The sequence below is a fragment of the Numenius arquata genome, chromosome 22, assembly GCF_964106895.1.
Source record: "Numenius arquata chromosome 22, bNumArq3.hap1.1, whole genome shotgun sequence".
Classification (NCBI taxonomy): Eukaryota; Metazoa; Chordata; class Aves; order Charadriiformes; family Scolopacidae; genus Numenius; species Numenius arquata.
In genome coordinates this window covers 6,374,666-6,402,185 of record NC_133597.1, presented here as the reverse complement: position 1 = coordinate 6,402,185, position 27,520 = coordinate 6,374,666, and the positions used below count along the sequence as shown (strand labels likewise).

The 27,520-nt window shown below is 45.0% G+C and overlaps 1 protein-coding gene across 1 annotated transcript in view; it reads left to right on the top strand.

Annotated features, from left to right (window-relative positions):
• BARX2 (BARX homeobox 2) overlaps window positions 1-27,242 on the top strand; it is a 35,806-nt gene extending 8,564 nt beyond the window's left edge. The window contains exons 2-4 of the mRNA XM_074162518.1: window positions 22,854-23,151; window positions 25,718-25,802; window positions 26,997-27,242. Of these exons, the coding sequence (XP_074018619.1) occupies window positions 22,854-23,151; window positions 25,718-25,802; window positions 26,997-27,242 (629 nt within the window). The remainder of the gene's footprint in view (window positions 1-22,853; window positions 23,152-25,717; window positions 25,803-26,996) is intronic.
• Window positions 27,243-27,520: the final 278 nt, after the last annotated feature.

Here is a 27,520-nt window from a genome sequence, read left to right as displayed (position 1 = left end):
CGAGCTGCTTTTGCTGGGAAATAATAGTTCCTTGGAAAGTTTAGGACCTGGTTTGTGATCTCAGCTGTATTTGTGAGAGTCACGAAGTCCGTAACGGAACAGGATCACAAGAACAAGCTCGTGGGAGCTGGGCAGTAGATGTCCTGAGTGCGCTTCTACTTGGTGGCTCTCGTTTCTCCCTCTCCTACAAAGAGTTTCCATGCCACGGTGTGTCTGATCGCTCCCACCACGGATTGCACGGGTGAGACGAATGCGAGAGTTTCAGAGTAGGCTTAGAGGCAGTAAATCGTGAGGTCATATTAATATTACCATCCAGGGAAATACTGGAGATGGATTTCTACCCCACCCCGGGGTTATCTATTATTTCTTGTGTTCCTGGCACTCTGGGAGGGTCTAGCTGAGAGGCTTCTAGCCCTTTGAGTGATGTGAAATTCCCAAAGCTACATTTTAATGACATTTTAAAAATATATAGAGTTTTGGTGTTAGGACCTGGCTCACACAGTAAATACTTAATATTTTCCATCTTCCTCTCGTGTAACTTTTCATTTTGACTGATTCTTGGCATCTTCTCCCTCATTTCTTTTGGCCAGAACGCAGCTCGGAAGAACACCAAGTTACCAGTTGCAGATATTTCGGACAGGTGTTCGGATACTCGGCGCTGAGACCTGTTTAAGTAACTAAAGGGAAGGGTGAGGAACAGCCTTTCCCCAAAAATCCTCCGTCTCCCTGAAGGTGGACCCTTGCACTGGTATTCAAATCTCTTCCGACTGCAATTAGCACAACCCGGTGTTGCAAATGAAGTTATATACTTGCTGCTGCTTGGATGTCCTCTGAATGTATCCAGGCCCTCAGAGGGGACAAGAACAGCGGGGTCTGGGTGATGCTGGTAGAACATATGCCGTGAGGATGCTGGAGGTTTGGTTCTGCTCTTAGCACCTGATGAGAATTCATGAGGGTGGGAGAGTTCTTGGGGTCCACATCAGTTAATTGTCTGTGTACATCTCTCTCCGAATCTGCCACATGGAAAGGCAGTCCAGCATCGATTCTTTATAAAAAAAAACCAACACAACCCCCCCAACAAACTACTTAATTTCCTTTTTTTTTTTTTAATTGATCTGTGCATACCTGTTCATAGATGACACTTTTGTAGAACATAAGCATATATGGTTCAGTAAGAAGAAATGACTTTCAGTAAAAACAAGAAGACATTTTCTAGAAGAATATCCTGGCATATATGATGAGTGGGAAAAGGCAGTCTTTTCCCTGTATAAGATTTTTATAAAACTATGGTTTTGGCAGTATTTATTTCCGGAATATTTGAGCTTTCTCTAAAACACAAAACCTGAAAGAAGACTACCCTTAATCAACAGCTCCCAGCCAAAAATCTCTGCTTTGTTTTTTCATTTTTCTGTAAAAAAAAAAAAAAAATAATCACACTCTCAACATTTATTTTTTTCTGAAGGAAGGAGAAAAACGGTTTTCCGGAACTTCCTATGTAACAAAAATAGAATTCCCTTTGAAAATGTGATGACAGAAAAGTTGCAAATACTTATGCTCTTTTTTCTGTGAGATTGGGAGCAACAACCTTACAATGACCTTAAAATGTGTTTGGTTGTGCGCATTCAGGTCTTATCTTGTACATTCTTTAACATGCCAGTGGTTTTTATTCATGTAGTTAATTGGCTGACTTCAGCGGGACTACTCATGCAAAGAAAGATTTGAACTGGAAGTGTTTGTATTTGCCCTGTAACTCCGATAATCTCGCTACTATTTTGTGGAATTTCCTCAGAATAAGAGTTTTCAATGTAGTCTTCAAGTCATCTTTAAACGTTTGGCTTTGGATATTTCTACTAACAATTATCTTGCAAGTTGCGGGATAGTTAATGGCTAGTTTTCCTGCTGATGGGATTTCACCTTCCAGAGGTTGAGTTTCCCCCTGAATTGGATTTTAACAGCCGTCTTCAGAACTAATGTTGAAGCAAGAACAGGTCCCTGTAGCTTCGAGTGTACGGCACCTCTTGCCACATCCCCTGTACGGCTGCCTACGTTGATACATTAAATAAACAAAACACTGTTGTGTAAGCACAGAATGGTTGAAGCCTTAATAAAAGCATCTCCTTTTCTTTTACAAGACAGAGAAACGTGCGTGATACATCTGTGGTTACTTAAATAGGGTGTTCTATGACAGATTAACCTGTCAGCTTTGAAGCAAAATTAGCAGTGGTGGGTACTGTCTTACGGAGCGGAGACTCACACACTGTGCGTATCACGTACGTGGAATTGCATAACTGGATACGTCTTTAGGAAAGCCTAGTGCCCAGGCTTGCTTTTATTCATCTGTGAAATGTATGGAAAAATATGAACAGTCTCCCTGAAATAGGGAGAGAGTAACGTAATAATTGATATAATATAATGGGGATTTTTTTTTTTATTTTTTTTTTGGCCATAAAACATTTGCGTGAGTTTGTGAATACATTTTGCTTCACCCTTCTGTCTGTTTTGTTCCGAGCCTCCTCTTGACAGCTTTGCTAACAGTTCATTTTGTTCCTGCGGTGACTAAGTAGTGGAGGAGCTGATATTTGAAGTTTTCTGTGGCAGCAGAGGACAGTTCTAGGCGGTTTGGATCTCTGCCGCCTGCTCTTCGCTCTGCTCTTTTGCTTCCCTTTAAGCAGATTTGTTTTAGGTTCTTGGATAATAGTGAAATTCTCCACTGAGGGACAGGAAGCCGTGCCAGAAGTTAGAAGGGTTGGTTTCACCTTGCTGCAATAAATTACAGAGCAATCATAAATGATGGGAAGGAGTTTGATGAAGTGGGTGAGGAACAATTGATGGATTATTTTAGTTAAAGTTACTTAAAGCCCAATCCAACTCCCACTGAAGTCAATTAAATTGTCATTGGAACGGGGCCAAAATGAGTCAAATTCAATTATGCCTTAACTGTAAACATTTGAAAGCACATTATTATAAGGTAGTTTAGCACTTAAATTACATTAATACAAAAGCATTTACGAAATCCCAGACTGATAGTATTTTCTTTGTGCAGCTCTATTGAAAACTTTTTCCTTGGGGCTGAGAGACAGAGACCTCTCAGACGGGAGCCTGACCCCTCTACCACCCGTCTGGGGTGAAGAGATATCCCAGCAACTGGTCCTGCAGACGGATTTCTGTCCATCAGGGCCAGGCTGGCCAGCAATGGCGTGAGGAGAGACAGCAAAAATCACTGAATCGTTTGGAGAATTCAATTGGAGAAACCCCGGTGGTGGTTCATCGAATTGTCAGGGTTTAGAGAGCTCACTTGTGTAACTGTCAGCTCCTAAACCGCTGAAGCTTTTGCGTGAGCTAATCTCAAAACTGTACTGGTTATGGATATTCACCTTTGTCTCGGCTGAACAAAGTGCAGCATCCAAAATATTATTTTAAAAGAAATAACCTATGTGATAAAAAGATGGGTTTATAAATATGTTCAGGTTTAACAACACGTGGTGGTGTTTCCAGAAAATCAGGGAGGTTATCTTTTAAGTAGTGATTCACAAGCCTGCTTTAAGGCAATTTGTGTAGTTCTTTTAATAATTTCAGGATTGATCCTTTTCGTTCTGTAAGAATTCGTTCTCGGAATTTCTCCTCGCTGTCCCTTTTCCAGCAGGGCGAAGGCATCTCCTGCCGTTCGGAGCAGCTCAGGGGTGGCAGGTATAGGTTTTCCAGGCTGTCTCTGGAGGTTTCGGCGCCGCATCCCAAGTGCCATTCCCTAAAGATCCGTCAAAACCTTTGGGACGTAGCGAGCTGCGGATCCAACAGGGAATAGCTGCGAAGTGGGGTCATTCCTGTCCCTCCGAGCGAACTAAATTTGTCCCCACAGACCGAGGATGCCAAGCGCTGGGAGGGTTTGGAGTTGGCCTGGTTTGTTTTCCGTCTTCGCGAGCAGCTGTGTTTAAAATGAAAGACGGGGCCCGCCCCGCGTCTGGGCTCGGGACACGGCATCGCTCCTGGCTCCGTCACACGTCTGCGCGGCGGCTGGAGGGGCTGGATGTTTGCAGGGCAGTGAAAGGCCGGCAAATGGGACACGGGTGGATGGATCCATCCAAGGATGGATGTGGCTGCACCCACGGCTGCGGCAGGGGGGTTGGAGTCTCTGCAGAGCCCTTTAACTGCCTAAAGGGACTGCGCTTTTAATCTGGCAAACTCACTTTGGCAAATTATTTCATTATTTCCTTTGTGCTGTCGGTGTTCGTGGTTGTTTTGCCTTTCTTATATCCTTTTCTGTTTTCCATGCATTTCTGTTGCATCTGCATCCTGCATGCATCATGCCATGCAGGATCAATTAATAGCTTCCATTCACACTTTCTAAAGAGCTTGCAACTATGGAATAGAAATTTCTGTCCTTCCGAGAAGGGTGAAAGTGATACCCGAGTTGTATTAACCCAGCAGGGTTAATCAGGAAAAAGGGGTATAACCATGATAAACGTTGATCTAGAATTTCTATGGCACATACTCAACTTGGGGAAAAAATATTGCCTGTTTTCTTCCCCATCAGTAAACAAAGACACGACCGTGGAAGTGACGCAGCCAACTCGATAGCTATAGTTGATGATGTGTGGCTTTAATATGTTTGAAAAAAAAAAGACGATTTCTGTGATCCGTGCCTTATTTCTCCCTTCTTAATATTAACACAATTAGTCATGTCACAACTTGTAAAAATGCATTAAAATCATTTGACAGCTCTTTAAAAACTGAGCATTACTATTATCTAGTCGCTCAGTACAGCCCAGGCATGATTTGTTTGACTCCTATTAACTCACCAGTGATCTTAACTTTGGCATCGCCTTTCTAAAAGCAAACCCAGTGATAATGTTTTTACCGGTTGATTGTGTTTCTCTCTCTCCGAGTATATACCTGCAAAATAAAAACGGTGCTTTCCTGTAGTAAATTATGGGATAGAAAATGCTTTTGGACAGTGAAGGATCCTGAAAAGGCTTTCAGTCATCACGGTGCCTTGAAGGTTGAAGAAAAACATTTCCTTTAGGGGAAATATCTTGGGAAAACTCCCGATACTTCTTCGGAAGCGGAGCTGGTGCTGAATTTTCTGAGTGCCTCAGCAATGATTTGAACTTCTTGCTGAGGATTTGCCAGGACGTAGCCCACTTTACCCTGAACCCAGTCACCCCTACGAGGTATTCACTGAGTATTTCTTGCATATGCCAAAAAGTTATAATGGAATAGCTGCTATTGCCTATTGCTGCTTTGTTAATTAATTGAAACTTAAGTGTTTATTCCCAGTACCTGGCCCGTAGCTTTGGTGTGGCTTAAAATGTTAATTTATCTTCTCGAAATGTTTGTTTTCCCCAAAGCCAATTATGTGTCATTTGCCTCCAGTAATTGATACCGTCGTTGGAAATGTTTGTCCAGTTGATGGCAAAGTTAATTTAAGTGTTTGAAAAGCTATTGCCTTTGGTTAAACTGGGGCCAGTTTGCACATTGTGAGAAAATTCAAATACGTATCTCATCTCGTTTCTCTCCACAAGAATTTTCTGCTTTCAGATGTGTCACTTTTTACAACAATCAGTAAATTGTGAGGCTTATGTGTTTTAAACTCTAGTTTAACCCTTTGCACGCTGCAGATTGTCTCCAAATATTGCTTTTCTCAGCACCTCTTGATTTCTTTCCCCCCTGTCCCCACTTCTTATTTACTCCTTGAAGTCAATATAGGTTTTGGGTGTGTAGAAAGAGAAAAGGAATTGCATCAGATGGCAAATATATGAATGTTTTCTGCTGAGCGTTCATTTACTGGCAGCTTGGGACACGCCGCTGTTGGGAGCGGGGACACCTGAATGGAGTCTGTAATTTTGCAGAGCCCGTGGAATAGCTGAGAACTTTGCAGTGGATACTCGGTGGTTTGACCATCTCTATTTGGCTCTGTCCTTGACTCTCCATACGATGTGGAGCCAGTTAAATGCTCGCTTCAAGCCTCATCTTTCCTATCAGTTAAAGGCAAATAGCGGTTCATTACACACTTGTGCAAAGTGTTGTAAAATCCTTTGCTAAGAAGTGCAAGAGAAGCTCAAAGTAATATGGTCAGTGGGGATTGCGTATGTTTAACTCTACTCTTCGTGAGGATTAATTAAGTACAATTAGAATCTGGATGTTTTTCCCACCGGAGAAAAGTCTGTAGGAGGGAAGATCCCACAAATCCCATTAAGATAGGTGTTAAGGCAAAGCTGCATTTATTACTTTGTAGGGGTTTCCAACTCATTCATTAGGCAATTTTTATCCAGCCTTTGACCCTTTACTGGACCTTTTGTCCATGTCCTGCTGGGTTTTTCAATTTGCTCTTTCGCTGTCCTCCTTCCTTTTTCGCTCCCTGAGCTCACTCTTGCTGCCTCCCCTCCACACAAGCTGCATCTGATAATGTTTGAGTTCAAGTCGAACTTTCGAACCCATGACGTCAAGTTGGTTTGGAATTAGGCAAAACCAGTTTGCCCATCCCTCGCTGTAAAAGGGTTAATCCTCTCAACTATTGAGAGACAAGGGCAGGGAATTATGAAAGGAGTCCCTGTTTTATAAGCATTTGTATTGCCAGTGCTTGAATACCCATAATAAGTAGGTTAGTGCTGTGATTAATGACTGCGTTTTACATGCTGATGATGGATGATGTCTTATTGTAGAAGCCACATATTTTTATTTGGTCTCCTCACCCAAGCAGTACTGGAAATAAGAAGTTAACATCTTGGTGGGAGTAGGTTTGATTCTCAACAATTTAATGAAAGGTGACCCGCAAAGAGGAGAAAATAATTAAAATGAGGCGCTTTTTTTTTTATTTTTTTTTTTCTGCTTCATAATATGTACAAAGACAACTCACATGGATTTTTGTTTTAATGAGATTTTCTTTTTCTTTAGAGATTGTTACTTTGTTCCCTCCGAGTTGGAAAGGAGTAGGAATAAGAATATGTTGTCAGTTTGACACTTTATATATTTGAAAGGGCCAAGCTATTCAAATGCCTTAAATTCAGTCTGTCTTGGTTTTATTAGTTTATTTTTAATAAAGGACTAAAATAATTTGAAATTCTAGTTATTTTGAGTCAATTCTTGTGCCGGACTAGAAGTTTCTGATCTAACTTTAGTTTCAGTTGTGCTTTTTCCCCCCACTATGTCATTTTCTATGTGAAAAAGAGGTGGTGGTGGAGTGTTTGTGGTGGTGAATACACACGCTAGATACAGAAGAGATGTCATCTTTTTATTAAACCAACTATATATCTCCATCTGTATGCATTCACCACTGCATCCGTCTAACTTCAAGATTTTCATTTCTATAGAAATTTAATAACGTAAGGAGGAAAAACACTTAATCACTTAAAACACTTAAAGAAGGACTCTAGAATTAATTGGAGAAACTCTATTTCAAGACGGTGAAATGGGTTGCAGTGTCCAAACGAGTCTTTCTAAAGCTCTACATAAACTGAAAGACGTTGGATCTGGTTTCCCAGCGGATCCTCCGGGGTGGAAACAGAGACAGCAGCACATCGATACTTCAAGAGAGAGAAAAAGATGAGTAGGATTTTTAAAAATCGTTAGAATTGAAGTGCTTTTTCGTATGTGGTTCTGTCCCGGTTTGAAGTAAAAACTGAACCAATTTTCTGTTCTGTAACTTTACATCCCAGCCAGGCCTCCTCTAACTCTCTGAAATTAACGGCACATTGTGGAGAAAACTGCTCGTTCTCAGAATGATCAGCCCAATGTTTGTGCTCCGTGCCAAGGAATGCTATGCAGAGAGGCCCTTGCTTATCCTTATTGCTGTAACAACCAAGGGCAGACAATTTTGTTATTTGCCCCCTTAGAGGGTCGGAAATGGAAAAAACGTAGAGGGGTCACATCGGTGGGGAGGAGGGGACAGGAGAGGTGACCCAAACCTGACCAACTGGGGTGTTCCATCCCATCTGCCCCACACTCAGTATAAAAGCTGAGGGATCAAAGGGTCAGCCCCTTCTTGCGATGGCCGACGTCCAGAGAGGACTCTGTCTGTTCATCTGCCTTTGATCCCGATCCGTGTGTTCCTGACTCCAGAGCTAGAATCCGGTTCCCATCCGTCGCTGAGTCCAGTCTGGGACTTCCCCAGTGCCTGCCGGTGACGTGACTGTCATCCTGGGAGCTTGATACGGTTTTGTATATATTGTATCTATTTCATTATTTTCATCTTTATTTTTATTTTAATATTAATTCTTCATTAAAGTAGTTTAGTTCATTCTAAACTTCTGAATCTCCTTATCTCTTTATCTCTTTCTCCTCTTCTCTCCTCTTTTGGGGGGGGAAGGGCCGTCTGTTGGTCTGGTTTTGGTAAATTCGGCCGAAACCACGACAGGTTCACCAAATATATATTAAAGGATCAGTTAGCACTTGGAATTTAGAAGACCCCTCGTAACTATTAAACTGTTGCTGAGCAAAGCAAACCAGTTCAGCTCGATGGATTGACAGTGTTGGTTCCTTTTCATCATATAGAAGTAAATGCCGATAATTGCCTACGTTCTCTGAGCAGATGATCTAGTAATGTGGGATACGGCCCCCATTTCAAAGCTTAATGAAAGCACTGGCAATGTAAAGAGTCTCTCATGCTGTCTGCGGGGAGAGCATGGAAATACCAAATCCGAGAGGAGTTTCATCCCAGCAGTGCCACATAAAGGAGTCTGGTAATGATGGTGGCTGAGAAATATAAAAAAGATTCCGAGTAGACTTATTTCTTTACATAACCATCGTGTAAAAACCGGCAGAATATCTTTCTTGGTTTAGAAGAATTTAAAAAAAAAAAAAAAAAAAGGGGAAAAAAAAAGTTATTTTGGTTTGAAAAACCCCGCGCTGCATATGTGCCTGTTATTGGAGGAGTTTCCGTGGCAACATTGCCGGTTGCACAATAACAGGATACATGCATTGCTTCAATATTAACATACATATTAATGGCACATTAAGGAATTTCGTAATCGTATGGCACAGAAGAGAGTTCTCAATGCGGTGCTCATGCAATCTATTAATGGGAAATGTCCTCAGCAAGCTGTGAGATAGTGACACCTCTGCCTCCCTTGTGGCTTCCGTTTGAGTACTGTCCAGACCGTGCAACAGCCTCGTGTGGCTGGTAGGTATCACGGTCCTCATTTTGCCTGTGGGGCAAACAGAAGTCCCATGAAATTCAAGGACTTGGCTGAGATTGCACACTGAGGCAGTGGCAGGGTTGGACACACTATGCCTAATGTCCTCTTTCCCCAAAATCTACACCTAAGTGAACAGAACTTTGTTCTTTTGGTCCTTTATCGGGGCAGGTGAGAGTAAACAAAGTCGGTGGGAAAGAGACAATATTCCCATGAGCCTGGAGTTGTTTCTAACGCTAGCTGGAACTGTACACCCACACACGTGTGGAGGGAAGAAAGGGCTGCATTGTTTTTTGTGTGTATTGACTTTTGTGATTGGTATTTAAATGAGATTATCGAGTCACAGAGGTACCTGTGGAACACGGCGATGCTGCATTCCTCAGTGGCAGGTGCCGTAGGAGAATCGGAGGTAAATAGATGTGCTGATGAAAATCCAGAGATGGGTGATAACCAAAGCTTCCCGTTAAAGCCCTCCAAACCTTAGGGTGACGGGGGGGGTCTCCCATCCGTATCCCTAAATCCGAACATTTCTAGGGGCATGTTTGTAGTTCTGCATTGGAGCTGTTGGAAACAGGTATCCTTCTAACATTTCTGTTCTTTATGGCATTAATTCATAATTAAAGCTAGCAGAATTTGAGTGCTGTAGAAACCTAATTCAAACCCTTATGATTAATTAGGGCCTATCTCCACCCTGAGTCTAATTTGTATTTGTCTGGAGATGTGAAAACGATGTCTCCTTGGCTGAATTCCTATCAGAACAGAAAAAAACCCAGCACGCTGATGTTTGACGTGAGTGAGGGCTCGTATTGTTTGGGGACTGGGACAGCTAGAGCTCACCAACTGGAATTTCTGGCTTATCCTTCTACCAGTGCTGTGGTGCAGGCAGGATGGTGGCTGGGAAAACCTTGTCATGGCTTTTCTGCCATGTAAGTGGTGGCATGCCTCCAAAGTGCTTTGCAACTCTAAGGTTGACATTTTTCTCATGGAACTACTTATTCTGGGTGCGTGCATTCTGAGGCGGCCCATCCTTGAGACCTTTTTCAGCTCGCTTTTTGCAATGAGATGAATATCAATAGGAGCAAAACTCGTTTTGGGCTTCAGCTGAAAAAAACCCGACCGCCACCCGCCCTGAAGTGAATGGGCTGGGTCTCCGCTATTATAAATCAGACTGATTTTGATGCTGGGGGCTCTGCAGGTTTGTACAGGCTGAAGATCTGGTACAGGCAGTGCACCCTGGTGTAGGGTGGACCGAGCTGTCATTCGGAGCCCTTTAGGTCCTTCTCCACCGAGCAGTTGGCTATTCTGCTTGTTGCTCACCTCCATTTCCCTGCTACAGACCAAGCCCGTAGCTGCCTCGTCTACTCTGCTTGTGTTTTCACCCACCGGCTGTACTCTGCAGTGAAAACACATGTGTAATGCTCCGGTCTGACATGCTCTTTCCATGATGTCTGCAGTAGTGAATGCAGCCTTCCTTCTCCTCGCTCACTCCCGGGCCACAGGGCAGGGTAATTAAGTGCAGATGTTGAAGCGAGTGGAATATCAGTTTGCCTGGAGACGGGGCGTGTAACCCATGGGAGCATCCCGCCTTCCCGTGTCCATACCGGATAGTCACGGCTGCAGGTAGAGGCAGCGATGAAGCTGTGGGACCCAGGGTTCTTGCAACATCTTCAGCTCATGACTAACTCTATATATATCATGTAGATAGTCCCACCAAAACCAAGGGAGCTGCTTTGGGAGTGAAGCTTCCAGCAGTGATTTTTAGTTGTGTTGCAGAATGCTTTGCAATGAAAGGTTTCTATAAACTGGAAATTCAACTGTAATTTTTTTTCCCCATCCAAAAAGCGGGAGCTGAGCTGTCCTTGATTCATTCTGTTTAGGTTCAGATTCAATCCATGGGGTGACAGGGGTGTGCTGTTATTTGATGTGGAGGGAATAAAAATAGCCATGCCCTGTGCTGGTAGAAGCTATGACATGGTCTTTGTCAGCTTATTCAACCAAAAAAACCCCAGGTTTGGAGGCAATCCTTATTCCAAGGTGCTTTAGATTCTGACAATAAGGTTTCAGCTTCCTGGAATAATACTGTGATGTGCATTCTGCTTAGCTTTATTCCCTGAGTATGTCTCTCCTCTTTTCCCCAGCCACGAGAGCTGGGTTAAGATCGCTGATCTAATTGGCAAGCACAAAGGATAGGCAGGCTGCGAACAAAACCTGCTCGTGTATCATTAGCATCCTCCTAAATTGCATTGTTTGTGCAGCTGTTCAGCCAAATCGTCCGCAGAGTTTATTTTTGTCCATAGAGGAAACAGAGCTGAGTTTTCTCTCTGTTAGGGCAGATGCAAGATCAAAGAATCATACGTGCGGCTCGAAGAGACCAACCTCTCTGCTAAACAAGTCCTGATGGGGGCAAGTTTATTAATAAAGCAACCCTTGAGATGATAAACCACAATTATAAGAGGGAAAGGCTTTGCCAAAATGTGACAGGTCTCTTTCAGGTTGAAGAAAGACAGGGACTTTCAGGCTGAAGTCCCCCTTTCATTTCAGCGTGGAGGAAAAGAGGGGGGTGTCTGTGTATTTTAAACACTGATCTACTATTCTCCCGAGAAGAAAAAAGCATTTTCCAAAAGATCCAAGAGGCAAAATTTACACAGTCTGGTGTTTAGAAACAATTGAACTCTCTCTCTTCCCATGTGTCACTCACCAGAGTGTTTTAGAGGCTCGGAGCAGGAAGAGGTAGTGATATTTATGGCAAGCTTTTTGCTGGAGCTCACACAAGGGTGGGCTTGAGAAACCTGAAGAGTGCTTTTGTGTGCAGGGCTAGTCAGCTGTCCAAGGCTGGTGTTTGCTTATGGATGTTGTGATAATAATTAACGGAGCAGGAAGTGAAGGACTGATTGATTTATGCACACATGGCATCACGCGTTTGAACTTGGAGGGAAACTGTGAAATCCTGAGAGAGGGCAGATTTATTTATCAGATGTGTAAGGATGTAAGAATGGCCATAATGTGTCAGTCCAAAGTCCATATAGACTCGTAGCTTGGATGGTGGCCAGTAAGAGATACTCGGGGAGCAGTATAAAGAACAGAACGTGATGTATCCTTCCATTAAACTGTACCCTCTCAGCTCTGATGATCTGTTTCCAGATCGATGTCCAAATCTCGCTCCTTGACCAGTGACACCATCTGGACAGAGGATGGGGTTTGGCCTCCTACGTTTCTCCCCAGAGCCCCAGGATGTCTAGTCATCCGGCTGTCAGCAGTAAAGACAGAAACTTGTTGCAATTTAAGCTTAGACACCCTGAGAGTTGTCTTCTTGGTGCAGGGTTTCTCCTCCACCCCCAATAGACAAGAGCGGACGCTGCCTGTAAATCCGTTCCTTCTGGCTATCGGATTCTGTAATCTTTTGGCTACTTTGCTTCTTCGATCCGGGTCCAAGGGGTGATGAGCTCTAGAGCCAAGCCTTATCCTCTGTAACGGAGGAAACACTTGGCTGAAGGATTTAACATGACTTAGTTCAAAAGAGAGAGCTTCAAATTGAAGTTGGCTGAATGGAGCCGAAGCGTCCCTCGGTAGAGCTATGGTAAATGAGCTGGTGGCTTGTGTCCCAGTAACTTTCCTGCACCCTCTGAGTGCTGTCGTTTATGGAGATGTGCTGGCATTTATTTCTCTGGGACTAATGTGGCCTGGTCTTAAAACTCCCTCGGAGTCCGAACAGTAAGGGCCTGGAATGGAGGTTGATGTCCAAACCCACCCTCCCCTTGGAGCTGTTTCCAGTGGTGATGGCCTTGGGCCCGTATCTCCTAATAGGAGATGTTAGGACTGAACTGCTTGGGTTCAGAGCGCCTCCTTTCCCACTGAGTAGGATTTAAAGGGATCATTCTGCTAATGAGGAGGAATCCCAGACAGAATCATGTTTCTGTAGCCTCAGACAAAGCGCAGGACCTCTCTGAGCCATGTGCAGTTTGCCTGAAGAGTACGGATTTGACTCGAGGGGGGCTCCCTTCCAAAAGGCAGCTTGCCGCTTGAATACCTGGAGCAGAATAATTCAAAATAGAGAAGTGGTGCGTGTTCTTCTGATTCATTCTCCACTGATCAAGCCAGAGTGCTATTACATTTGCTACAAAGGATTTCTTGAGAGCCAGCCAAGTAGATTCCGTAAATGCTTCTTTAAAAATAAGAATAATAATCTTCTTCTCTCTATATAAATTTTCTTCATTGAGGATCTGACAAGGTCCTGGCACACTCCCCCGTTTGAAGAAAGGCCGCTGTGTGTGAGGAGAACAACATACAGCTCCCAGGTGGAGCTTGCTTCTATCTTTCCATCAATTGAGCAGAAACCCAGCAGCTGAGCATTGCTGTCCTGTGACTCCATGGAACCGCGACGGGGTGACCAGCCCCGGCAGAGCAGCACAACCAGGTCTTCCCACTCTGGGTTCATCCTACGTTCCTATCTCCTCCCCCACCAGTATGGCCCTCAAACAAAGCCAGTTTGTTATTATGGGTATTGCCAACCCTGCCAGAAGAACGCTGGTGCCTTCCTTTGGGGATCTGGCATCCCTGGAGACGCTGGTGCTGTGGGTGAATTTTTGGGTTGTGTTTATAAGAGAGGTAATCGCCCCACATCCAGCCCGGTCCAAGGCAGGGTGTTATACATCTGCCTGTGGCAGCAGGGAGGGAGACAAGTTCTCGTTCAGGGAGGTTCTCAGGCACATCATTTGTTCAAGGCCAATTACTTACTGTGTGTGCGGTGCCTTAAACATGTAAAAAACCATAATATAAATATCAAATGTCATTATTAAGTTAGGATTAATTATCTTTCTGGTTAGATTTTGTGAAGGCCTCCGGCATGCATGCCTCGGATGCGTTCAAACTTATTAATTACTGTTATTATGTAGAAGTTACACTGAAACATTATGTTGATAAATTGCTAATGAGGATAGGCTTGAAAGGGAAAACCTGGATCTCACAGCTCCAAGCGCTGAGGAAATTTCACTTGTGGCTTTGAAATTGGGCTAAACTGTTAAGATTGAGGTGCCTCATAGCTTGGGGAACGGCAGCTGAAGCTTGTGTCCAGCTCCACTCGCCTCTGGGTCGCTGGACAGGTAGTTGCATGATGAGAGAAGCTTTGAGCTTTTTTAGCTGCGATCCATTATATTCTTTTATTATAAAAGTTAACATTTACAGACATCAGGGGTTTTGTTTGCAACTGTCTTAGCTGAAAACCTACCCCCTGAAAAAAATGTGATTGAACAGAAAAGTGACCATTCTCTAACATGCTCAGGGAAGGTAAAATAGGACTCTTGATGAGCCCTGATTTTCCCCCACCTAAGAAGATGTTGTCAGAAATTACCAATTTATAAGCCACTTTTTTCCCCCCACTTGTCCTTGGCTTATCAGAGAAGGTATAGACCCCTGAAGAACTGGCCTTCAGTCAGAATGCCCTAAAAAGGATTGTTTTAGCTGCACTAAAAATAGCTGCACTAATTTTCATTTATTTTCTGTTTTCCTTCTGTGGGCAAGTGCATGTGAAATCCTGGCTCAGCTGAAGCTGGTGGGCATTTTGCCATGGGCATCAGTTGGGTCTGGATTCTTCCACAGGGGAGAGAAGCCACTTGCCACCAAGCAGGCTTTTTGCTGCGTAGCTGAGTTGTGCTTAATCTTTGCAAGATTCATGGTCCTTGTCAGGGTAATGAGGAGTGGAAATAGAATATGGAGTGAACTGTGCCTGCAACCTTTGGTGATGAACAGTTAGTCTTCACTCCAAGGAACCTCACTGCATGCTATTTTGGAACACCACCAGCATCTCTTCGTGCTCCAGCTCTGCATTTAGATTTCAGGGCTGATTTTCAGGGCTGTCTGCTCTGCTTTCCTGTAGCCTCTGTGACACTCACGATTCCCATGGAAATCTTGGCTCTGTGCATTTGGGCTGAGTCCTGGGACTATTTTGGGAAGCTTTCAACATGTCCCAGAAGTGCCCTTCACCTCTGCTCACGTGCAGAGGCTTTGGCTCTTGCTTAGCTACAACTGGTTTCCACATGTAACCAAAGAAAAAGAGAGCTAGTAGGAAAAACCAAACCAAACCAAAACCCCAACTAAAACAAATAAAGACAAATCTCCCCTCCCAAAGCAGTGCTAACTCTCAGTTAAGTGACCAAACTCTTACATGCTGGGATGCTGGAGAAGAGGTATGACAATAAAGAGCATTATCAAGCATCCCCAGTTCCAGAATTCCTATTTAATATGTAATAGCCACAGAAATATCTGATTACAGAGTTGATATAAGGCACTTTTAAAGGTTTGAGGATCACATGCAGGTTTTCCAGCTGTTTCGATACTCGAAGAGGGGTAGGTTCTGTAGGGTTGTCTTACAGTAAGACTGGAAAGAATGAGAAGAGAATCAGTGTCTGAACTGGTTGATGCAAAGGATTCCTGACAAGTTATTTGTCACCAGCTCTCTGGTTCAGCTTTGTTTGACAGGGATGCTAAAATGGTTTAAGTCCGTACTTAGTTACCACCTCTGGGCTTGAGACAGAGTTGACTTGTGCAGGGGACAGTTTCAGGAGGACTTTGTGGCTATGCCTGGACTTCCAGCCCATCAGGAGAGGGTACAAGAGGGGTAGGTAGCTCTGAAGACCATCTGCGTCAACGTGATGCAATGGCTGTACTGTACAAATACACCGACTCGTGTCTTGGAAACTGTCAAGCTGTCAACACGGTGTTCACAACCTAATTAGCCCACCTCTCTTCAGGGCATAATTGGCTCAGGTGCAGTCATACCCTGGCATGGCTCTGCTGCCTCCCATTCTAGAGATAGCTGGGGATCTGTGCACAGCGCCATGCTGCATAGCGTAAACATCATCCAGGTCGTGTTTTTAACTTGGGATTCAAGTGTGTGTTAATGCCAGCACTCCAGCGGGCAGGGCTTCTAGGAGAGGACTGGATCTTGGGCTGGGGGACCTGGTTATTTCCCTTCAGCCCTCTCCTAAGCGCTTGTTCCTACAGGGAAAGGGATTTGCCTGGTATACCCGTTACTGTTCTCCGCTTTCCTTTTGCCTTTACATCTTTATCAGGGTGCTTGGTGGAGCACAGCATTGGTCTCGGGAAGAACCTGGTGCAAGGTGCCTTCTAGTAGTTAATACTCATAAAGCAGAGCTGAAGGAAAACATGAAGAGGGCAGTATTTTTATTTACCCAGCGGCTGAATTTTTTTGTGTGTTACTGGATAATATAATGCAATTGCAAATAAGCGAGGTATCTCATTATAGCAGCACCTGTAAAAACAACATAAACACAGGGAAGAGATGAGAAGGAATCTTTCTGGGGAGGTGCTTAGTTGGTGGTAAACTTGGCAGCTTGATGGTACAGGGCACAGGCAGGGGGGGAGTCTGTGTGGATGCTCCTCGTCCCACCGCCTCTGGCCTCAACCGGCCGTGTGGTTGCTTTCATGACAGCTTCACTCAGCAAGAGAGCTGACAGCGTGGCTGTGCAGTGATGTGATGCAGGACGTAGGCTGAGATGAGCCCTCCCAGGTGAGGGAAAATCACCTTTCCAGGAAAGACAGGCAGCGGTACCTGGGGGGAAGCTGGTCCCGTGCTTGCCCATGCCAAGGGTGCTGGGGAGGCAAGGACATGCAGAAGAGGGACTGCTCAGGGCCTGAGCCGGGTGTAGATGGAGCAGAAAAGGCTTAAATTCAATGTCAGCAAAAACAGATGGGGTAAGGCCTAACCTGAGAGCAATAATTTCTTTTTTTACCCTCAGCGGGGCTTCTGATGGACAAGAGAGATGCTGCAGGTCCACATGGTGTGTGCTGCCTGAGGATGCTAAGCATAAGAGCCATGCTAGGTCCCTCACCGGCCTTCAGCTCAAGCAGCTACAAGGCAAAGGAGCCCATACTGACCTGAGAGGACATCCTGTGTCCTGGGGGACACAGCGGGTATTTGGCTGTTGTCTTTAACCAGTTGGCTCCTGGGCCATGTTGAGTTTCTGGGTTGTATCGGGTCTGCTTAGCTCTGGTGGTAAAGTTTAGCCAAGATCCATGGGAATGGCATGGCTGGGAAATCTCAGCTTTTGGGGATCTCTGCTCGAAAGGTAGATGTAACACCCTCCCCCCCTACACAAACAGAGTCTAGTTCAACTTGTTCTCAACATTTCCTTGCTGCTTTTGCCTCCTTTGCTTTGCTCAGGGCTTGCTTCTTCCTTTCAGTAGGCTGCCTGCTCCTTCGGCAAAACGAAGCTCTTTCCTAAATGAACTCCACTCCTCCTTGGTTCCCTTTTGTTTTGACACTCAGGAGACAGCAGATTTATAGACCTTCCTGAGTCGTAAGTTCATTTTCTTTTATTATTTACCTTTCACTGCAGCCCTTTCTGAGTGAGATTTCATTCTGCCTCCGAGCAGGGCTGACCTGCCAAGAGGAGCTGATCCATAAATCTTTCCTTCCTTTTTCTTTCTTTCCATAACAGAATTAGCTGAGTTTGCCTAGGAGGAAAACTGTTCTGCCATCGCCGGCAGTCAAACAGTGCAATTAATTAGTGCTTTCCCTTTTCTCTTCCCTCTAGTCTGTGGCTGCTGGGGTTGAAAGGAAGCCAGGGGGAGGGGGGAAGAGAAGGGGGAAAGATTTGTTTGAAGTATTTATTTTTAATTAAAACTTTTGCAACGCAATCTGATGTAGTGGTGATGTCCCTACTGCGTCGTATCTGGCGGTCATAAGACGCATGAAAAGTCCCAGCCGCTGAGTAGAGGTGACTTCAGGTTGGTCTGATGAAAAGTGTTCCCAATTCCTCCTCATGGAGCTGGAGCCCGTGTGGGGAGCCCCAGTCTTTTCTGTTTGCCCCCTGTGTTCACACCCGGGGTTAGAGGGAGTAAAAGGCTGACACGCTCCAGAAATTTGCCCGAGATACTGGCTTGTTTTGGCTAATAAATATTGACATTTCTGACTGGGCCCTTCCGGAGAAAATGGGATGAATTCTCTGTGTCTTTCTTCTCGGTGTTACTGCTGAGAAGCAAAACAAGTGAGGAAAAAAGATATCTTTGGATACGTCATGTCGTGATACATTTCTAGGATAAATATTTTACATGTAATTAGGAAACGGGAGCCCAGGGTTCTCCTTAGACTTGCGTGGCTTGAGTAAGCCAACTCATTTCAAGGCGGTGTGGTCAGTGCGTTGTGCGAGGGGCAGGTCTGTTATTCCCTGTACAGCGGCTGCCAGCACGGCCCGATTTAAATAGCAAAGCAAAATGTTTTCAGATCCTTAGAAAACGCTCTGCGGATCCAGTGTCCTTTTTATTTTTAGCCCTTGGTTAGTTCTAGCAACTGAGTGGCCAGATGTTAGCTTTATGGAGATGGAGAGAAATAAGAGCTTTCTTGCTGCTTGAAATTGAGACTATTTAAAGGCTTAAAAAATAACTACAGGAAAACTTTTGTGGCTGAAGCTCTGCTCCCTCAGTTGTGCATGGTATGGAATGCGGATTGTACTAATACTTCCCAACTATCTGAGAAATATTCAGCAGTGAAGTCAGCCCGAGAGTACCCTAGACTTTGGGGTGATTGAGACTATTCTAATAGATAAACTGGTACTTTTCTGTATAAAACCAAACAGTAAGAAACCGCTGTCCCTATGAAGAGCATTGAGACCTCCTGAGCCCTAAACCACTGGTGGCTTCATCATCGGGCTGTGCTGCCTCTTGGTTGTTTTAGGTGGACACAATGTGTGTGTTGCTCGGGTGGCAAGCAAGTTCCTCATTTTCTGACTTCTGTGGGCTGCTTTTTGCTTTTCAAGTGCAAAAGCCCAGTGGAAAAGGTGCTCGGACAATGATGCGGGAAAGCATGTGTTCAGCTGAGAAGTTCTGAAAGGCAGGTACGGGAAGAAAGAGCGTTTCATTTCCATTCCTTCCCATTTTGGGAGACAGAGCATGTCACAACAGCACTGAGCAGACAAGAACTGCTTGCCAGCATTTAATTTGTTGAAGATTAAGAAATTATTCCATTCTTACAATACCGTGTCAGTCTAGAAATACCTTTGAACTCTGGGGGATGTGAAATTTAGATCTAGCCTCAGATTTCAGAGTGTTTGGAAGCCAAGGCTTTATCAGGGTCAGAACTGTACGGATGGTTTAAGGGGAGTCATACTAATAGTGCACCTAGAGACAAGGGACTGGCTCAGCTTCAGCTGCCTTTGATCTTTGGGATAACTGGATCCGGAACAGGACACGGAACTTAGACTTTTTTCTTTGGGATCTAGAAGCCAGCTAGCACAACACAGAGGAGAGGCCAGCTCTGGGTTACTCTGTCTCCAAGGAGGGTTGACTGCTAAAGCATTGCCCCCTTTCTGGCCAGCAGCTTTCCCCCCAGAAAATATCTAAAGCCTTGAAACCCCATGGCTTTCTCTAACTGCTGTGCTTGCTCTGTGCTCTCACCCTCCTGTGTCCTCATCAGGCTGAGGGCAGAAAGCTGAGAAGTCTTGCGTACGGCTGGGCTGAACATCAGCAGATGCTTTCATTATTTACGATGGTTTCTAAAAGCACTGTCGCAACTGTTGGGGTCAAACCAGAAGCGAAGGCTTCTCTTACGATCACAAACGATAAACAAATACAAGACACTTGGTGTCAGCAGCCTCACAAATCTGTTCACCACCTGGAGCTCGGAGCAGCTCAGCGGTTGCAAATTGCTACTTGCACACAAGTCCAACAGCGGTTTCCGAAGCGCCGTAAGTAAATAAGTGTCCTGACGTGAGCACCAAAAATAAGCACGTGCTGAGCTTTTCTGAGCGCTTGGCCAGGTCACAGCTGCTGCTGCTGAACGTTTTGGAAAATGTGTCCCCTCATTCAGGTGCTCAGCACTTGAAAAGGTGGACCTGGACAATTCCAGTGTCATCTGCTTCTCTAATAACAAACCACTGTTCTACCCTACAAAAATAGCCAAGTTCTCACTGCTGATCCTGGAAGGAGGAAAGCAGTTCTTTTATTCCTGATCCTACCTTATTATTGGAAAAATAGCCTAAAGGGACTTTCCTATGGCTGATGGAGGCATATCTTAATCTCTGGGACCATTGTAGCTAGCCTCCCCCCAACCCGAGCAGTCCCACGTGCTGCTGCCGTGCCGTACGGGAAAGCAAATATCCCTGGTTGCTCTGATATCAAATAGCTTTTGCTGACCTCCCTTGAAGAGAGTCCCTTGTAAAAATGCTTTTGTCCAGAGGTTTCAGTCGCTTGGAGCCTTGCAGGGGTTTCTGAGCTCTGGTGATTTATTACCCCTTCGTAATCTTGTGGTTTATGGAGAGCCCTGCTGGAAATATACGGGGGTACAAGGGTAAAAGTATCAATTAACCAGTGATCTGGTGCCAAAAGCCACCCGTGTGCAAGGACAGGAATGGGGTTTCAGGCTCTGAGATAAGGCTCGGGAATGAAGCTGCAGGAGAGCGAGAGCTGTGTGGTGGGAGGGTTTGACCAGGACCCCCTAACAGCGGGATCAGGGTATAAAATAAGGCTGGATCCACTCCTTTATGGGGTGTAAGGTACCGCATCGGTTTTGTCTCCTCATTCAGAGCAGGTTGGGACTGGGATCCTTGGAGTCTTTTCTCTTATAGCCTCTGTAAAGGAGAGCAGTAGTGCAGAAGGGCCAAGTCCCAGGACTGCTGCCAGACCCAAACCATCAACGCCCCTCATGGCTCACCCAGGAACGTCTCTTATGGAGGAGGTAGCTTCAGAGTTCCTGCACAGGACTCTTGCCATGGAGGTGCCCTGCAAGAAGGGAAGAGGTGCTGATTTTTTGGGGCAAATTTGGCCAAAACAGAGGAAGTAATCTGTTCCATTGGTGGGTCAGCATTGCTTTTGCTATCCCATGATGGAAGAAACCATCATGGAGGTTATAGACTATGGGAGCAGGATCTGGTTTACCTTCTGTGTAGTTGGCTGGTGTCAGTGGGTGCATAAATATCCGTGAGGGCAGAATTAATAGTTCAAAGCAAGGACAGCGCACTCTGTCCTGATGTAGGATCTCTGACAGCCACCGAAGTTGTAAATCAAGGCAGAATTTCTGCCAGGTTACTTGGTGATGCTGTAGACCAGCATGGTCTTCAGCTGAAAAAAATCCACAGGAAGAAAAAAGTACATAAGACTTTACACAAGCAAAAGACTGGCTTGGCAATTCTGATCTCATCTCTCAAGTACTTCCTTGGTGGTTTAAGTGGAATCATTTAAATTTAATGGAAACATTTTAATTTTTAGGGTTGCAGAGATGCGGGGGAGAAAGCAAGGATTAAGTCCCAGCCTGCCTAAACTCCAGTCTGTAGTCACAGTCTTGCTTAAAACCCAGTTTGTTGGGATTTACAGTGTTTTGGCAATAGTTTTCCGAGCTTGCTCTGCAAGTGGCTGGATTTTGCACAACTTGCAGCGGTTGTGGAGGGAAGCGACGATCAACAAGCTGCGCGGTTCTTTGGTGTACCCCGTGCACTGCCGCTTTCCTGGGACCCGATTTATGCACCCACAACCCTTCTCTAGGAGGAGGAGGGTAAGGAATATAGGTCACCAGCGGGCCAGGCTGGCAACTCCTTTCTTCCACTGTGGTGAGTTACTCACTGAAATAGACTCATTAAGGTCTACAGATCATTATTTTCATTAGTGGTGATTCATATTAAGAGTTTCACAATCAGGCCTTGCTGGTGTAATACGTTCCTTTTCACAGTGCCATTTATCTAAAGATCTCAGAATACTTTATGTACGTTAAACTTTAATCCATGTTTTACCACCAGTGGAGTGGGTAAGGAGGACTGTTTCCAGCTTGCAAATGAAGTAAACTGAGGTACGGAGCAAGAAGGTGACTTGCCCAAGGCTGTGCAGGTGTGTTGCAAAGTTGTGTAGGGTGCTATCTTGCAACAAGCATACGTTTCCCATACATGGCCCTATTTCCCTGCCCAAATTTTAAAGGAACATTTGATTTCCTGAGGCTAAGGCTGAGCAGAATCTGTCTATAGCTGTAAATTCAGAAGGTCTGATGTAAATCAGAACTTCCTCTAGTGGTTGGGAATGTTTAGATTTGTCATCCCAGACTGGCCCTGACCTGAAAGGATTGGAGCGGAACCGTGGGGATATTTTTTTAGGGCTGGTATCAACTGGTTGGTAGTAGATGTAGAGTTAAGAGTTGGTCAAGAACTCTGCTTCCGATCTATTCATCCTCATCTGCGTGTATGGTCAAGGGGGTCAGTATGGACAGTGGAGGATGAAAGTGTGATTCATCTGACTCAGTTACCTGCTAGAGGATGAGATGAATTGTGACTTGAACTCCGTTGTGTGTCACCTGTGAAGGGAGATCAGGGAATTAGCTCAAGTGAGCCCTGTCCTAGTGACCGTAGAGAAGCAGAGTTGCAGGAATGGGCAGAGATTTCATTGTTGGCTTGGATTTTAATCTCTTGTAGTAATTAGACAGATTACTTCAATGGTGTGTATTACAATAACTCCTTAAAAAAAAAAAAAAGGCAATGGAAACACAGGCCCTCCTTTCCCTGTGCTAGGGAAATGCATATCAAGACTCCCAGCCCCAGGAAAGCTAAACACATGCGATCTGGGAGAAGAACAGGTCCAGAGAGGGGAATTGACGTGCTTGTGGTCATTTAACAAGTGAATGGCAGAGCCAGGGAAGGTATCTCTCCCTCCTTACTCTCTCCAGTGCTCCCGTTGCTTAACCGTGTTGGCACTGAACTGGTCTTCATCCACTTCTGCTTCCTCCCGTGCCAGGTTCTCCTTCTCTGAGGGCATATCCTCTCATCTCCGTCATCACCAGGCAGCCCTCCGTGGTCCCTCACCTGGTCCCAGCTGCCACCAGCTCCCGCGTGCTGCCAGCCCAGCCCTCCCCGGGGACTGGGAGCTCAGAGACCCCTGCCAGCGAGGCCCATGCCAGCAGCGAGTCGGAGGCAGAGCAGCCCGCGCCTCGGTTAAAAAAGCCACGCCGGAGTAGGACCATCTTCACGGAGCTACAGCTGATGGGCTTGGAGAAGAAATTCCAGAAGCAGAAGTATCTCTCTACCCCTGACAGGTAAGTCAGTCTCTTGCACGAGGAAGAGGAATGAGCAAAGGGCCTGCTCTAGCCCTGCTCAGCTGTTCCCATGTTCTGGCTCCACAGAGATGCCTCTGCCATTGGCCAAGGACATGACCAGATTCAATTTCAAGGCTAACTTTTCCTGGGATCAAAGGTGACACGAGCAGATCATATCAATGGAAGTGTCACATGGTGATCTATGTGCTTTTTAGCAGGCATCCGGGCTGAGATAGGCAGGGTACAGTGCAGAAGGCGCTCTGCCTTTCCCATTCCTGCTGCACACTTGAAAAAAGGTGGAGCCTGTCTGCTCCTGGGATCTGATGGTGGATGGCTGTGTCTCCGTGGCAGCCGAGAGGTTGGCTGTAGCTTCAGCTGGCTGCTGAACTAGCTCTTGTTAGCAAAGTTGGGTAGCAATTCAATGAGAAGACATTGGCCTGTCCGTCGGTGTGGATAACAGAGCCAGGGCTGCGTAGAATTGAAGGTACCTTGCCCTTGTGAAGGCACAGGCAAGTACCTTGTCCTTGTGAAGGAAAAGGGAAGTTCTTAGGGTCTACGTGGTACCAAACGGACAAACCAAAATAAGGAAAGGTTTTATCTGTTTTAAAGACTTTGAATCCTGCTCTGCAAATTTAAATTACAGGAAAAAGACCTGACCAATTCCTATTAAGTTTATAAACCTAGAGAGGGTTTGAAAGGTACCCCAGACCTTGAACTCCACAGATGGCAGTGTCCCAATATTTAAATTGATTTTGAAGATGGGCATTCACCCCTCGTACTGCCCGTCACCAAAGCCAAGGGTCTCAGCTAGACCACGTTTCATGAGCACAGCCGGGCTGTCTCATACAGTTTCGGAGTCCCTAATGCTCCTGTTCTGACTCCTCGCAGCTTCACACAACCAAGTGGTCGACACGGTTGATGAAGCACTCAAGACTCTTAATTAATTTTATGGTATAACTGTTCCTTGGCTTTGTACATGCTTGAGGCTCATGATGAGCAATTCCTGTCCATGTACCACTTCCCCCCTGTTTGTTTCCTCAAGTTTCTATGCAATAGTGGTTACGCTAATGTGTGTGGCAAGAGATGGTAGCTGGTTGCAGGTAGTCCAGGTGTGATAAGACATGTGCACCAAGGCAAGAGTTAGTCAAGCAGTGTTTCTCTCTGTCAACTCATGGCTGGAAACACGATGGCCAAGCAGTGGGTTGTGATCTGCATTTGCTCCTGCAGCTTTTGGCCTGGACACAACGTTGTACCGCTTGGAGGGCAACGGGAGCACCTGATTGACTAGTAGTAAGGGGGCGCAGTACAACGGGATAATGCCTCTGCTGGATTCTGCTTCCCAAATAAAAATGGTAGTACCTTTAAGTCAATGAGATATCTTGTAGATATTATGCAGTGAAAAATGAGGGCAAACCAAGCTTGTAGGTCTAGAGTGGATCCAAAGTGAGGGGAAAAGCATGAATCCATGAGTATGTGTTTGAGCACAGAGAGCTGTTGTGATGTACGTAGGTGTTTGTAAATGTAAGAGTCTGACTGCCTGAGGAGCCCAGCTGAAACAAAAGTTTTATTATGAAAAACTTGGCCTTGACAAGTGTGTTTCCCCCCATGCAAAGGTGGGGAAATATTTTCCAAAAAGTTCACACGATCCAGAACACCTTGGAATGTGACTCTGGGCTTGAGCTGTCCCACCTGCAGGACTTGCGTGACTCTGTGGGGCACTTGCCCGGCGTTATTGAGGATTTCCAACTCCGTCCATTGTGCAACTCCATTACAACACTGCCAGATGCAGGGTGCTATCAGCTGTGGGGAAGGATAAAGAGTTACTCTGAGCTGCATTTGCTTCATATCCTGGGTTTTAATATAGAAATAATGAATGGTTTCAGACGAACTTGCACAGGTTGGAGATTTGTGGAGGATGAATGAGGATTATGGGCTGTCTGCCACATATACCCTTAAGCTAAACACGCAAATAATAAATTCATTTATAAGACTAAATTGCCTATAATAGCAGAATGCATAAGAAATTAATAGATTTAGATGTACTACTACTACGTGAGAAACGAGAAAGTATTATTATCCCCATTATGTAGGTAGTGAAGGAGAAATGCCATACAAAGAGCAGCACTTTCAAAGGCAGACGGATGCTGGGTGTCTCGCTTCTTATGTGTTTTCTTCAGACACCATAGACCTGTTTCTCAGGGATGCGGTGCAGCAGTAGGTCCCTGTTTCATACACAAACGTGGAGCATCGGCAGTTGGAGTACAAAACTTCTAGGCTTGCTCATCAGTCCACTGGTCACAGAGAGGAAAAGAGATAGCCTGCAAACACCTAAATATTCTTGCTTCTTCCATAAGAGCATCTAAACATCCTAAACTCACAGTGTTTTACCACTTCTGTCTGACCTTTACTCAAAACAACAGATTAGAGACACAAATAGCCATCTTTTCTGACATCTTTTCTTTTTCATACAACATGTACGTTCTTACACGGTTGGATTGGCTGCGCCTGGCATCTGAGCTGCTCTTCTCCTCCATGAACTCATTTCAATGTCTGTCTTGTCTCCCAGGCTTGACTTGGCCCAGTCGTTGGGGCTGACTCAGCTCCAGGTGAAGACGTGGTACCAGAACCGTAGGATGAAGTGGAAGAAAATGGTAAGTGGTTCGTTGCTGTTGCTCCATGGTCCTTAAAAACTGATTTCCAAAGAACAGATTTGGAAGCTGAGCATAGTGTCAGTGACCTGTGTCTATTTATACCAGGTTTTGTTTTATTCTTGACCACTTTTCTTAGAAATATACTCTTTTTAAAAAAAGTTTATACCGCAACATATGTGGTGGGCTAGAGGGACCATAGGCGGTAGGAATTAGAAAAGAATTAGTAGAAATTAGAACAGAACAGAGGGAAGAACCAAAATATCTCCTTCTGTGTTTTTGGCATTCATAATGCTTGTGGGATTGGTTATACGCATAGACAAAAGGATTGTATTGCTCCATGGAAACCAATGCAGTTTTGAGAGCTAATATCATTAATTCTTGCTTTTTATATCTTCCTTTCACCTCTTTCACTTACTCTCAGCTTCATGGCCCTTTTCCAGTTAAAATGCTTTCAGAAAAGACAGCTGTCCGATAAATTCTGGTGGGAACCGTGATGCTGTGACATTCTCCAGGGGAGGTGTCTATCTATCCTGATCTGGGAGAGGAGATGCAGTTCTAGGCTGTGTCTTTGCATGTATGTGAAGCTGCGGAAGTTACTGCCGCTTCAAATAAATTTGGGGTTACCTTGGGTGCAGATCTTTGTTTGGAAGTGGCTTGTTGCTGCAGTGATGGTGTGAAGGGAAGAGGGAACTAAACACAGGAACAGACCTGTTTTGCAGACTCCCACCTTTTACACAGATGAAGGGGTCTCATGTAATGCATGTGTTAGAATAATAATAATAATGAAAAAGGCTATTACAGAAGCCAGAGAGGCTGGAGGAAAGGCAGTCAGAGGAGACCCTGGCTAAGGTTTATGCTTGTTCTTGTTTGGGCTTTGAATAAAGCAAACTCAGGAAAGGAACTGAATTCTGCATCGAATCTTCTGTCTGTAATGTTGAGGACTGTGTGCCTAAGTTGCTTTTGGGCCTCCTGTAGGAACTGAGTTAGAGACCTCCAGATTTTGGGTGTCCTTGGTGGCAATGTTAGCGTTTCATTTTATTTATGTGACATAGTGAGTGAGCTCGCTCCATGGATGCAAGACATTTCAGTGAGGCTGAAATGGTGACCAAGTCACGGATTAACTTTGAGGTCAAAGCCGAGCTTCATCCTTCTCTAAAGGATGTCTCTCCTGACGGTTCCATCTCTTTGCTCCAGGTTCTGAAAGGTGGACAGGAGGCTCCAACGAAGCCCAAAGGCCGGCCAAAGAAAAACTCCATTCCCACCTCGGAGGAAATTGAAGCAGAAGAGAAGATGAACAGCCAGGCGCAGAGTCAGGAGGCATCTCAAGCTCCTGAGGAGCCTAAATTGACAGAGGAGAAGCCTGAAGTCTCTTTGGAGACAGAGAAGTGTCCAGAACATATACCAGAGCCCTCCTCAGAGGAGACTACGCCATTAAGTTAAAAGAGGAAGTGAGGAGGGAGAGGGGGGAAAAAGGAAAAGCAAAAAAAAGATAAAAGAGAAAAACCAAAACCAAATATATATATGTATATATATATATTTAAATATGTATGTAATTGTGTGTGTGTACATATATATATAAATATATATATATATATGTAGACCTTGTGTATAAGTCTAAAGATTGGTCACTTTGTGCCTTTGGGAATCAGCCATCATGGGCCACGGCGGAGCAAAGACACCCCGTGTGCGTGGGGAGGACGTGTCCCTCCGGGGGCTGG